This window comes from Drosophila virilis, unplaced genomic scaffold (assembly GCF_030788295.1).
Source record: "Drosophila virilis strain 15010-1051.87 unplaced genomic scaffold, Dvir_AGI_RSII-ME tig00001625, whole genome shotgun sequence".
Taxonomy (NCBI): domain Eukaryota; kingdom Metazoa; phylum Arthropoda; class Insecta; order Diptera; family Drosophilidae; genus Drosophila; species Drosophila virilis.
The window spans coordinates 389,425-404,263 of NW_027212850.1; the positions used below are offsets into that span (position 1 = coordinate 389,425).

General features: G+C 39.1%; 1 protein-coding gene across 1 annotated transcript; it reads left to right on the forward strand.

Moving 5' to 3' along the window:
- The first annotated feature begins 3,923 nt into the window (after positions 1 to 3,923).
- On the forward strand, positions 3,924 to 4,588 carry LOC138911579 (uncharacterized). Its single transcript, XM_070210963.1, has 3 exons — positions 3,924 to 4,070; positions 4,125 to 4,231; positions 4,288 to 4,588. The coding sequence occupies exons 1-3, from the start codon at positions 3,924 to 3,926 to the stop codon at positions 4,586 to 4,588; spliced, it is 555 nt and encodes a 184-aa protein (XP_070067064.1).
- The last annotated feature ends 10,251 nt before the right edge of the window (positions 4,589 to 14,839 follow it).

Genomic DNA, 14,839 nt, shown 5'->3' on the forward strand with positions numbered 1-14,839 from the left:
GATACGCTCTGAGTTTGATTGTTCATTGCCTTTGCCTTACATCTCCTTTCCCGTTGCCGTTGCTTCATCGCTGGAAACTCGCTACCTTCGCTTTGCTGCTGCATTCTCGTTACCGTTGCTTCGTCGCTGGAAGCTCGCTGCCTCTGCTTGTTCACTGCATTTTGCTTCATCACTGCAAGCGACCCTCACATCGGTGAGCGCAACATTTACAAGTCTTAGCTGTTCTGTTAACAGTGGGAGCATTTGAACTGTCGCTCGCTCACATTGGTGAGAGTGACATTATCAGGTTAAAGTTAGGCTGTGAAAATTTGGCAGTATCAAAACTATCGCTCGGTCACATCGGTGATCACAACATTCTCGATACATAATTTCAACTCACCTGTCTACTGGGGTCGATGGCAGTGAAAAAATATTATCACACGGTGAGCTACAATTACGCTTGGACGTATTGGAGATATACACTAAGGAGGTTTTGGAAGCACAATCTGAAATTTAATTGGAAGATCCTCAGGAAAATGGACGTGCAGAGGTGGAAGTCACATATGTGAGTATCAAATTGTCCATCCAATCCCAACTAAATGATGTACTGCACAGCACCTCATTTTCCAACCCTGCTCCAATTTGCTCTTCGCCGCCATCGAGTCTTCCTCGATTGGCTCCGCCTGTATTTGATGGAAAACAAGCAAAGTTTAAAAACTTCATTACATCATTCAATCAGCTTATCGGTCGTGAGTACTCTCTTTCGAACATTGAAAATTTTAATAATCTGCTGAATTGCTTGAAGGGCCCTGTCCTACAGGCAGTAAAGACATTCCAAGTGACTCAGGAAAATTATCCCAAGGCTCTTGCTCGTTTAAGTGAACGTTATGACAATCCTACACTTACATTTTTAGACACAATAGAATCACTATTCAATCTACAGCCAGTCGACAAACCGGACGGAAATCAGCTGCGCAGTCTGCTGGACAATGCGTCAGCCCTGTATTCATCATTATCGCCATTGGGTACCGGATCAGATATTGCCCAAGCCATGTTGATATTCATCGTCATCGGAAAATGTGACCAGCAAACTCGTAACAAGTGGAATGAGTCTCTTGACTTACGTACATTGCCAAATTGGGCTCACTGCACAACTATTTTGGAATGTCATTGTCAGTTTCTGCAATCAAGCGGCATTTCATCGTATCGAATGGCTGATTCTTCGAAACAAAAACACGTGTACAAGCCTAGCAAGGGATTTCATTTCATTTGCTATTACTAATCCATTGTTTGTTCCAGCGCCGACCATAAAATTGTACAATGTTCTCAGTTTCAAGACATGAGTCCTAAACTCAAGTACGGAGTCGTAAAAAATGCTGGACTTTGCATTAATTGCCTTCAATTAGGACATCGGATGGCTCAGTGTCCGTCTAACAATCGTTGTCGAAGCTGCAAGCATTGCCATCACACGCTTCTTCATTTTGGCCAACCGCCTGCATCATCATCGTCTACATCGCCATCATCCATAGCGCAAATGTGCTCAACAACGACTCCTGCTGCAACGCACTCTCATATGAATCAATCGCCAGGCGGACAAATAATTCTTGCTACTGCAGAGGTACTAGCGCGAGATTCATCAGAAGCGTATAAACAATGCAGAGCATTGCTTGACTCATGTTCCCAAGTCAATTTCATAACTGGTCAATTCGCCCAACGGCTGCATCTACGCCGTGATAAGCATCATTTCGAAATCCGCAGCATAGGGGAGACCTCGACTAAAATTAACAACTGTACAACTACTGGAATTAAATTACGTTTGTCACCATTTGAAGTAACACTACAGTTCTGCATAACGTATCACAGCCGGATTCGGAAATCGACACCTCAGATTGGAGGTTGCCCGGTCAGGTCGGATTCATCTCCTTCTCGGTACCGAGGCATTTTTCGAATGCCTGGCTGTTGGACAGATTAAGCTCGGAGACAATTTGCCAGTCCTTCAGAAAACTTTGCTTGGATGGGTTGTGTCTGGCAAGTATCGTCGTCAGTCAGCTAAGCAGTCATCAACGTGCTTGCTTTCTGTGGAGGAGTCAATTGACAAAAATCTTCAATTACTGTTGAGCATTGATTCTCTAGAAAATTCTCCAAAGTCAATCAATCCAGAACATCGACCCTGTGAAGATATGTATTCAAGGACAACACAGATGAATAACGGCAGGATTGTTGTGCGTCTACCTTTCAAGGGAGATCCAATGTGTCTTGGCAATTCAAGCGATGTTGCACGTCGTCGTTTTTAATCGCTCGAGAGGGGCCTCAGTCAGCAGCCTACTGTTCAATCGCAATATGTAACCTTCATGAAAGAATATGAGGATCTTAGCCATATGACTTTAGTGACGAATCCGAGATTAAGTGAGCCACACTTTTATATACCTCACCATTGTGTTTTTAAATCCAGCAGTATATCAACCAAGTTACGAGTCGTGTTTGACGCCTCGTGCACTTCATCGTCCCAGCATTCATTGAATGATTTGCTTCTCGTTGGCCCAACACTCCAAGAAGATCTGTATATACTTCTCCTTCGTTTTTGATTGGTTCGTTACGCCATCACAGCTGACATTATGAAAATGTATAGACAAGTTTTAGTCAGCCCAGTGGATCGGAAATTTCAATATATATTTTGGAGACCATCCCCTGATGCTGATTTGCAGACCTTTGAGCTGAATACAGTGACGTATGGAACGGCCTCGGCCCCATACTTAGCAGTTCGCAGTTTGCAATATCTGGCAGATCTGCATGTGAACAAGTTTCCCATTGGCGCATCCATTGTAAAATCATCATTTTATGTTGATGATCTGCTATGCGGAGCAAACGAGCTCATCGAGTTTCAGAACATTAAACACGAGGTCACCGAGATACTTCGCCGAGGACATTTCCCATTGGTTAAGTGGCACTCCAATCATCCCGCCGTCAGGAACGACGAATCGGTAAAGGATTTAATCTTGGATGAGCTTGGCGTGATGTGCTACTATTTGAATTTAAGCCCAAAAAATTGTATTCAACAGTCACAAAGAGGACTATTCTCGCGACTGCGTCTTCTCTGTTCGATCCATTAGGATTGCTGGCACCAATCATTATCGTCTCGAAAATCATCATACAGGAGCTATGGCTGCTAAAACTCGCCTGGGATGAATCTGTTCCGCAATCACTTCTACTGACTGCTAAATCTCGGGTGGCTCCTGTCAAGAAACTGACGCTTCCTCGATTAGAGTTAAGCGGAGCTCAACTTCTGAGTAAGTTATATACAACTGTCAAAAACATATTCATCGGCAAGCCGCACAGCGCGCATTTCTGGTCTGATTCGCAGATTGTCTTGCACTGGCTGCAACAACACTCTATCACCTTGTCGACATTTGTTGGAAATAGAGTATCCATTATACAAGATCAAACAGCAGATGGAAAGTGGAGATATGTACCGTCAAAATTGAACCCTGCTGACATCGTGTCACGTGGATGCCCAGCTAATGAGCTCCAGCAATCAATTTGGTTTACAGGACCTGCATTTCTGCGTGATTCCGAGACTCAATGGCACTGCCAACAATTCGACAATGATTTGGACATGGACATTATCGATGCTGAAAAATGGAAGTCTACATTTGCTGCAATTATCGAAAGTAATTCTATTCTGGACTGGCTAAACGGAACTAGTTCATACATTCGGGCGCTTCGAGTTATGGCAGATATGTTCCGGTTGTACCATATTGACAAAAAGGCCTTTACTTGTTCCCAAGGAATCACAATTTGTCCACAATTATGTTCGGCATCTTCACTTGCGCAATTACCATGCAGGACCAAAGGCATTAGTTGGACTGCTGCGGCTTCCATTCTGCAGCATTGTTCGTTCTTATGTACAATGTGTCAGATATCGTCCAGTTCTACTTCGTCAAGTCATGGGTTCCCTGCCACCTAAGCGCTTATCCACAGACAAGCCGTTTCGCCACGTTGGAGTCGACTTCTGCGGTCCAGTGAACACCTATCTTCGAATACGTGGCAAGGGTCCCACAAAATACTATATCGCCATATATGTCTGCATGGCCGTAAAGGCCGTTCACATTGAAGTCATGTCAGATCTTTCAACGAATAATTTTTAGGGACCGTTGAAACGCATGGTTGCCCGTCGTGGACCACCATCGCACATCTATTGTGACAACGCCACAAATTTTGTCGGAGCATCCAACAAGCTACTCGAGTTAAAGAAGTTAATGTTCAACACTAGCACTCAAGATGCTATCCTATCATATTGTTCCTCTGAAGAGATAACTTTTCATTTCTTGCCGCTGTCAAGAGCGCAAAGAGTCTGCTGGTGCGTACCCTCGCTAACACCCGGTTCACCTTTGAGGAACTGAACACCGCAGTCGTTGAGATAGAAGCAGTACTCAACTCTCGCCCGCTGTCACTGCTATCATCTGATCCCAACGACTACAGCGCTCTCACTGCAGGACACTTTCTAAATGGAGATGCACCGCGCGCTTTGCCCGAGCGTGAGATTATCACCAACAACATCTCCAACTTGGATCGTTACGAGCAGATCACAGCTGTTAAACAGCGATTCTGACGTCGTTGGTCTGCGGAGTATGTGAACGAGCTTCGAGCCAGGACAAAATGGACTTCGGCTTCCCCAAATCTCACAGTTGACTCTATGGTCATCATACATGAGGACAACACACCGCCATTACACTGGAAATTAGGGCGTGTTGAGTTTGTTGTGAGTGGCAAAGATGACCGGGTTCGTGTCGCATATACTCGCACTGCCTCTGGACTCTGTTGCCGGCCAGTACATAAGCTGGCTGTTCTACCTGTCTCTTGACAGATAATTCTTTCAAGGCGGCCGGGATGTTCGGTCATATACCTCATATATACATTAGTCAGGGTATCAATAGCAATGTCAAAGCAGATTATGTTAAGATTATGCTAATTCTCTTCTATTTGAATGTCATAAGCACTCATACACATGTACGAAGCCTCGCTCTCTTTCGAACTCTGTAATTGCTCGGTCCCTTTAATCTTAATTTATGTTAAGAAATCAGTTCTGTAAGCATCATCATAGAAGTCAGTCGTGTTGCTCATCAATTTGTAAAACCTTTATTAAAACTTCATACCATCCACACACGCCCACTTGAGATAAGATTCTTAATAGGTCAAAAAAACGCTTTTGATCCAACAACTCATATCTTGAAACTGAGAGCATTGTTCTATTAAATGGTCGGAGCTGGAATAAACAATGTATGTTGGATTAGTAATAGCAAATGATAATCCCTTGCTAGACTTGTACACGTGTTTTTGTTTCGAAGAATCAGCCATTCGATACGATGCAATGCTGCTTGATTACAGAAACTGACAATGACGTTCCAAAATAGTACTGCAGTGAGCCCTATTTGGCAATGTATGTAAATCAAGAGACTCATTTCACTTGTTACGAGTTTGCTGGTCACATTTTCTGTTGATAGTGAATATCAACAATATCTGATCGGGACCCAATGACGATAATGATGAATACAGGGCTGACGCATTGTCCAGCAGACTGCGCAGCTGATTTCCGTCCGGTTTGTCGACTGGCTGTAGATTGAATAGTGATTCTATTGTGTCTAAAAATGTAAGTGTAGGATTGTTATAACGTTCCCTTAAACGAGCAAGAGCCTTGGGATAATTTTCCTGAGTCACTTAAAATGCCTTTACTGCTTGTAGAGCAGGGACCTTCAAATAATTCGGCAGAGAGTACTCACGACTGATAATCTGATTGAAAGATGTAATGAAGTTTTTGAATTCTACTCGTTTCCCATTAAATACAGGCAGACCCAATCGAGGAACACTCGATGGCGGCGAAGAGCGAACTGGCGCAGGCTTAACAAATAAGGTGCTAAGCAGTACATCTAGACAATTTGATATTCACATACGTGTCTTCCACCTCTACACTTCCATTGTCCTGAGGATCTTCTAGTTCAATTTCAGATTGTACTCCCAAAACCTTCTTAATGTGTATCTCCAATATATCCAAGCGTAATTCGCCGTGTGACATTATTTTTTCACTGCCATTGATCTCAGTAGAAACTTTTACAACATCCTCTATGTGTGCGATATTGCGTTTTATGTTGCTTCACTTACGTAAGTTTGCTTCAAGAGTTCACATTATATATCAAGAATGTTGTGATCAGATAGGTGACCGAGTGACAGTTCTGATACTGCATAATGTTAAAGACAGTTCTGATGTTCCTAACTGTGATAACGTCACCAATATGATCGAGTGACAGTTAAAATGCTCCCAACTGTTAACAGAACAACTAAGACATAAATTTTGCGCTCACCGATGTGAGAGTCGCTTGCAGTGATGAAGCAAATGCAGTGAACAAACATAGGCAGCAACGAAGCAACGGTAATGAGAATGCAGCAGCAAGTCTAAGGCAGCGAGTTTCCAGCGACGAAGTAAGGGCAACGAAAAAGAAGCTGTGAAGCAAAAGCAATAGGCAACCAAAGTCAGAGAGTATACAGTGTAAAGTAACGAAAGCGAGAATGCTGTAGCGAGATTGAAGAAATAACAATTGTAACGACTTCAGAATGCCGAAAGACAATGGCCAAATGTTGCTGTCGCTTTTATATTTTGCGAAGAGTTCGATAAAACCTTTATCCAACGAAATGATGTGCGGCAACGATATGCGCCAATTTCCACGCACTAGCTATCACATTGTGCGTCAAAATGTTGAATCAAAACCGTTTTTTTTTTGTGACGTTTGAAGAAGCTTATCTCAAGTAGGCGTCTGTGGATGCTATGAATTTTTTAGGAAGGTTTAATAAATTGATGTTGCTTACAGAACTGATTTCCTAACATAACTTATGATTAAAGGGACCGAGCAGTTAGTGCAATGAGTTCGAAAAAGAGCGAGATTAATTATTATACCGAAAATTGCTCCTAATGTGACGGCTGCTTGCCGTGGATTCATAACTGTGGGGTGGCTGACTTAGGTAGTCACCTCACACGACAACAACTGCGAGAAATGAAAATTTGTTCCGATAATAAATTTTGACAACTTATTTTAAATATTCAAAATAGCACTGATATTTTAGGCAATAACACTATCTACGGTGGTAAAATGTAGTCCATACAAATTACAATTATGTACCACAACTTTAAATAAGCAACATAAGCTGAACGGGAAGAGCTAAGGCAAAGTATTTAGAGTCTATTTACAGTCATTGACTTGACAGGTTTTCTACATAGCTCACACAACAATTGGGTTGCAGTACTCTAAATAACTGCAGAAATCATAAAATCGCGTCGCGCTGTTCGACAGCGTAATTCTAGTCTAAATATATATATATAAAATATATTATACATTGTATAAGATGGTCAAAAAATCTGGCCTGAGCGTAGCCATCTCTTGCACTATGAGTTGGGGCATTTATCGTTTTATGTAAAATCAAGGCGGGCAATAACGGCTGGATCCATTATTTTGCTCGTAACTCTAATGACGACCTGGTGACGTGAGCTCTGGTTTTTTTCCAAACATTTTGTACGGAGCGTGCGCCACTTTGCGCCTGGCCTTTCGTTGACTTGTAAACTCACTAATTTTATTGAAAACTCGTTCCTCAAAATGGCTTTTCATTGGTAGTAGTTTCTGCTTAAGCAGCTTTTTAACTTTGTAATGAAATATAATATATAATATAATATATAATTCCAACGTGTATTAAACGAAGAAAAACAAATGATTTTGTGGAATCAAGTCTTCCTTTATTTTATGTTAAATTGCAACCGAATAAACTTAAATGAATTGTAGCCCTAGTAACCTGTGGCTTAGCGTCCGCGACGTTGGTAGAAGCGTCGGTGCTGATGTTGATGGCCCATTGAGCAATACTTCTTCGAATTTTCGGCGGTTGCCAATCGGCGCGTGGAGGAAATGGCACAGACACCAAGTCAGCATTTTGCTGGACTTCTTAGGAGTTGTCGCAATGCTTCTTATTGGGACCGTATGAATTTATTTGTTATTAACTCTTCCCCCTTTGATTGTGTCTTTTTTTGTGCGTTGTGTTGCGTTGTATGCGTTGTGTCTTTTTTTGGGGCTCTCTTGTTTTTTGTTCAGTTGCAGTATTATATTTTTCTTTTTTCTCTTCAACACGTGTAATACACAAGTAAGAAGGGTGGCAACTGTGAACAGAGTTATGAAACCGACTCTAATTGGTATAGAATGCGTCTGAAGTTTTTGTATGTTTTCATACCCTGAACCCAATAAAAATAAGTAAAAAGGGTATATTGTATTTGTGCAAAATCCAAATGTATGTAACGGGCAGAAGGAAGCATCTCCGATCCCATAAAGTATATAAATTCTTGATCAGCATCAATAGCCGAGTCGATCTAGCCATGTCCGTCTGTCTGTCCGTCCTTTTGTATGAACCTATAAGAGCTAGAGACATGAAATTTTAGATGTACGTCCTCCTAGTGTCTGCGCCGATCGATGTCGACATCTTGTTTTTTTTACCAATTTTTTCTACCACCCCAGAGCTATAAATCAAGTTAATACCCCAACTTATACTGCCCACCAATTTAAGTCAAAATTTTAATGCAATTGATTTTTTAAGAGTACACTAATATTTTAATAAGATATACTGTAGAAAATTCCATTAAGATCGGTTAAGAGAAAACCAAAGTTATATGTAACTGCGCAATTGAATGGCACAGCTTCGCATTCTATCGCAAACTAACAGCATTGTTATTTTTCTGAAATGCTATTTTAGTTCGTTCTCAATAATAATTAATTATTGTTGTGGCTGTTGAGTAGAGTCATGGAAGTATTAAGGTCTGTCGCGAGTTCGAGCCCAACCTGGGAAGATTTTTTTTTTTTTGCTGGTTTGTAAGCAAGTAATACTGTCAGTTGCGAGTTCGACCCCTGGTAACTTTCTTTTTTAATTTATGTTTATTCCTTCAAACGAACGCGTTGCACGAACTGCATTTGATGTTGAAATAAGAGGGGTCAGGTTATTCCCTAGTCGGGAGCAAGAGCCTCTTACTTATTTATGTTGTTGATGTGCAATTCTTCCAATGCTTCTAGGGAAAGAAGCCTAATTTTTTCGTTTCATAATGGGGTTATTTGTATTGTGGGATTTACTGGGGTCATGACTGTGACCTCTAAGTTGGTGACCTCTCGTTTATTGATGAATAAGGTAACTTAGGTATACAGTCACTAGTGTTAAAGCTTACAATTTTTGATTTGTTACAAATTTTAATATTATTATATCTTTTACAATTGTTGTTTATGCTATAAATTGTTTTATTACAATGAAACAGTTAGTTAAACTCTAAGTTTATTGTATTGTTGTTTTTCACTACTGATTGTATTATAGTGTTTTTGCATGCTATTTCTTCTAAATTTGTAATTTGTACAATATAAAATAGGCTTGTTCCATTATGCAAAATGGATACATATGCAAATTCTAGCATTTCTTCAATATTTAAAGGTGGTATTTTGCTTTTATTAAAATTATCGTTTACTATCTCTATTTCTAGGAATGTATTTATAAAATTATCATCGAAATTATTTCTTCTTTTATGAGCCTAATTTGAATTTGTACGCTTATACCTATCTCATCACTTATGAGATATTCCTTCCTAATGATATTGGTTATAGCATTTGAGATTTTCGTAAGATTGTTAATTCTATCTTCTAATTGCCTGTTTATGATAAGCTGTTTATTGTCGTTTTTTACATACGCCATCTGTGCCTATAATGTTGATTATTGATGATTAGTCTTTCGTTTATGGAAAAGTGATATTGTGTCGAATGTGACAATGGTTTCCGTTATTTCGTGACGTAAGGTGTGGTATAAAGTATTGGTTTTAGGTATTTTTCGGTGTAAAATAGGAGATTATCTAATGCATTTTTTATCTGTTCTAGCTCTATATCTTATACGATTCGTGATGTCGATGTCTGTAATTTCCCTATTTTTGTTAGTGCGGTTATGATTTTATTCTCTATAACTATTTCCTATTTGTATCTGGGTGATAGTTTGGTACCTAATCTGGTATTGACTTTGGCGAATATTGCTTAACCTGGTGTCAATTGTTTCTGTTTGAGTCTGTCAATGTTGGCTTTCCTAGCTTTTTCGTATTGATCTAGGTCTGTAGTCACGTTTCTGCCGAAGAATATGTCTAATGGTCTCTTGTTAGTTGTCGAGGGTATAGTGTACTTGTAGTCGTATATTGATTTGTTATTTGTTGTTCTTCCCATTATTCATTATTTATTAAAATGGCTTTAGGTACGCCAAAATAAAATAGGATTTCATGAAATGGTTTTTTGATGTCTTCTATTGCCCTAGATTTGATTATTCGTCCCTGAGCTACTTTCGAGTAAAAAGTTATTTTCTGTCATGTACATGTCGATACGAATTGCATGTCCTGGTTATTCGGGGATTGGTGTTTCCTTCTTTACTAAGCTGGCACTGTTTAACTAATTCTGTTATTCGTTGCTTCATTGTTGGGAAATTGAAACTTTCGGACAGCTGCATTTTGTTTTCTAGTGCGTTGCGGTGAGCTCTGTTGTGTGTAACCAATATCTTCTCATCTTGCTATGTTTCATTTACCAAGTCTTTTACTTGAGACTGTGTGAATCTAATCTTGAAGTTACTAAGATGTTGGAGATATATCTGCTGAATTAAGTTCATTATTTCTTCTGAAGTTATGATTCCGTTAGTGACTAATGGGTTTAAATGAGCTTTCACTATTTGCGTGAGGTAGTGTTTTAAAAAATTTGGTAGAGTTATCGTATGTCTGTGGAATGTTGGAAATGGGATGTTGAATTTGTAATTTGTTTCTTTAGCTTTTCTGAGAAATATCTGGTTTTTAAATACATTTATTAGGGCTTCTATGCTCTGAACTAAATTGAGACTTGAACTGTCTGCACTATGCTGGGTGGAGGCTACTGATCCGATATGATCGATTACAGGGATTCGTGATAGCGCGTTGATACAATATTATCCTTACCTGGCTTATAGAGAAATTCAAAGCCGAACTCTTACAAGTAAGCTTTCTACCTTTCTATACCCTGAACCCATTAAAAATGGGTATAAGGGTATATTGTATTTGTGCAATATGCAAATGTATGTAACAGGCGGACGGAAGCATCTGCGACCCTATTAACTATATATATTCTTGATCAACATCAAAAGCCGAGTCGATCTAGCCATGTCCGTCCGTACGTCTGTCCGTCAGTGCGTGTGTGAACGCAAGGATCTCAGAACTTATAAAAACGAATAAGAGACTTAAAATTGTAAATGTAGGTGTTCCGAGTGCCTGCGCAGATCGATAACTTACTCCTTTTCGATAAAAATTGATATCGACATCCTGTTTCTTGAGCAAATTGGGTAAATAATAAGAGCTAGAGCCACCAAACATTATATGTTGCTTCTAGAATATTATATATATGTCAAGTATCTTTCATTTTACACCTATCGCCACCACCCCGCTACCACCCCAGAGCTATGAATCAAGTTAATAACCCAACTATTATGGGCAAACTATTTAATCCACAATATAAATGCAATTGACTTTTTTAGTATACACAAATATTCTATGGTACAATAAAATATACTGTAGAAAATTTTATAAAGATCGGTTAAGAAAAACCCAAAGTTATATGTAACTGCGCCATCGGATGGGGCAGCAGCTTTAAAAATTTCTGTATACATGTACACACTCATTCATGCGCGTCTGCTTCGCATTCTAACAGCATGGTAATTGCTACATATTTCTGTACTTTTGTTTTAGTTGCTTTTTTATCATAAGTACTCAATTATTGGTGTGGCTGCTGAGTAGAGGCATAGCAAGTGGTGCGGTTTGTCGCGAGTTCGAGCCCTACCTGGGAAAGTACTTTTTTTATATTTTGCTGGTGTGGCTGTTGAGTAGAATCGACAGCAAGTAATGCGAGTTGCGAGTTCGAACCCTGGCAAGGGAACTTGTTTTTATTTTATTTGGTGATGAAATAAGAGGGAGCAGCTCCCTAGTCGGGAGCTCCCGGCTAGAACCTCTTACTTGTTTATTTTTAATGCTATACGTTTTTGCAATACTTAAAAACAGATAACGCGTACATTTTTTGAAACAAATGTGATTGGTTTCTTAAATCTGGCCTCTTGCCTCTCGAATACCTTTTCTGGTTCGCTACGTCAATAGACAAAGATCTCCAATTGTTGTATTTAGTGACCTTTCTTATCATTCTCACTCTGTTTCCAATCAATCAATAAGAATCGATATCGACATCCAGTTTTTTGAGAAAGTTGGGCTTATAATAAGACCTAGAGTCACCAAACATAATATGTTGCTTCTAAAATATTATATCCAACGGCCTTGCCCGTGACACTGATGTTATAAAATCAATGTTCTTAAATAGCTTTGCAAATGATTTTGAAACTGAGCGGACAGTAAACAAACTACTCTCATACAAACGTTTTCCGTCATTTTACCACTGTTTCGAGTGGAATTTCCCAAATCGCTGGAACACGTATTCATTATATTCTTATGTAGAGCTTTGAAAATAAGTTTGATCCAAATCGGACACAGCTTAACATTCTCAAAAAAGTACTTTCAAATGCTTAGCAAAAAATGTGAAACACATCTCAAATGATTTTTTATGTAGATCTATGCAAATGAATTTTAAGGCAAAAAGCCACCCTCCAAATCTTTGACCCTCATTTCCACCAAGAAGGAATAGATTTTTGGAAAAGTGTGAAACACCCCTCAAATGAATTTGAACAAAGAACTTTGAAATTGAATTTGAGGCCAAACGGATGGTAAACATATCGTTTTTGCTGGTGTGGTTGTTGAGTAGAGTCGACAGAAAGTAATTCGGTCAGATGCGAGTTCGAACCCCGCCAAGGAAACTTTTTTATACCCTGAATCTATTAAAAATGGGTATCAGGGTACATTTTTTTTTGTGCAAAATCCAGATGTAAGTAACAGGCAGAAGGAAGTATCTCCGACCCCATAAAGTATATAAATTCTTGATCAGCATCAATAGCCGAGTCGATCCAGCATGTATGAACTCAAGGATCCCAGAACCTATGAGAGCTAGAGACTTGAAATTAGATGTAGGTGCTCCTAGTGCCTGCGCAGATCGACTTTGTTTCCGATAATCGATAACTTACTCCGTTTCCAAGAGTGGGTTAAGGGTTGACGGGAGTTGTATATTTTTAGTCTTGCTTTACCGTAGAGGTAATTTAGGGCTTTTAGGGTCCAAATTATTGCCAATATTTCCCTTTCATTGATGGCGTAGTTCTCCTCTGTTTTAGAACGAAAACAAATGGGTCGTTTGTTCTGGAATAGGACAGCCCCCATAGCAAAGTTAGATGCATCCGATGTCAGATGAAATTCTTTGCTGAAGTCCGGGGAGAGGAGTATTAACCCATTCGAAACAAGGGCGTTTTTGATTTTATTAAAAGCTTCGATCGCTTATTCGTTGAGATTAATGAGCATTTTAGCTGATTGATTTTTGGGCACACGTCACTCTTCCCTTCTTAAAAAAAAGGTAAGGGGCTTTGCCAACTTAGCGAAGTCTTTTATGAACCTTCTATAATAACTGGCAATGCCAATGAAAGACCCTAAGTCATTGAGTGTTTTTGGAAGTGGGTACTTTCCTATTGTCTCGATCTTGTTGGGATTGGTTTCTATCGCCTTGTCTAAGATGACAAATGCCAGAAATTCTACTCTGCTTTTACAGAACTCGCATTTGTCCTAGTGACACTTCATGTTGGCTTCTTTTGAGGGTTCAGAATATGGCGCCAAGGTAACGCGCATGTGATTTATTATCTTTGCTAAAGATAATTATACCGTCAAGAACTTTCTGGGAAATTGACGGCGCATTCTTGCGTCCGAATGGGACTCGTGTAAACTCGTATTTTCCGTTGTTAACGAGGAAGGCTGTTTTTTCTATGTCTGATTCTTTAAGGCGTATTTGATGAAATCCACTTTTCAAATCTTAGACAGCTAATAATTATAATAATAATAATTATTATTATTATAATAATATTATAATAATTTTTATAATTATTATAATAATAATTTATTATTACCTACCTGTTCTAATACCTCATATATTTTGGGTATAGGGTATATGTCTGCGGTAGTTTCTTTATTTACTTTCCTGTAATCTATGACCATGAAATATCTCATTTTTTCGGCACAATCCACGCAGGTAAATTGTATGGGAATCAGAAGGGTCGGATAATTTCGTCCTCTAAGAGTTCCTTAGTTTGGTTGTGTACTTCGTCTTTTAAAGACATTGGAAATTGGTAAAGTGTTGAATGTTTGGGAGAATCGGTTTTTGTTCAAGTTACTGCTCCGGATTAGCAAACAGACTTGGGTGCATTTTAACTAGTTGATTTAGACTATTTTTTGGTTCTTTGGTATTTTTTGCTATTACCGTGTTTACCGCATCGATTTTTTTCTGCTTAATGGGTATGCAAATATTGTTCTTGATTATTAGTAGATTCTTGCTGTTTTGGATTACAGTACCTAATTCTTTTAGACTATCGTTACCTAATATGTTTTAAAATGATTTTAACGGAGTAAGAGAAAGAATTTTATTTTTATATCCTTTTTCTATTCATTTGGCATAGGTTCGGACATGACTTTGGGTTAGACATAATTTCGCTTTGATCCTGTATCTATTAATTTTTTGAGTAACTTTCCGCTGGCCATCTTACATTCTATGTTAGAAAGATAGGAGCTCTTTATCCTAAAAAAATAATGTCTGAGAATTCGTTCTGGGTATTTTGTCCATTATCTGCTTCTTCAATTTGTTGGGTGCATTCATTTAATGGCTGCTCGTAT

Excerpts from the sequence above, each read along its gene's own strand:
- LOC138911579 (XM_070210963.1), top strand. The coding sequence starts at position 3,924 with ATGGGTTCCCTGCCACCTAAGCGCTTATCCACAGACAAGCCGTTTCGC. Across the intron at positions 4,071-4,124 it reads CCATATATGTCTGCATGGCC|GGACCGTTGAAACGCATGGT; the intron begins GTAAAGGCCGTT and ends AATAATTTTTAG. Across the intron at positions 4,232-4,287 it reads AAGCTACTCGAGTTAAAGAA|AGATAACTTTTCATTTCTTG; the intron begins GTTAATGTTCAA and ends GTTCCTCTGAAG.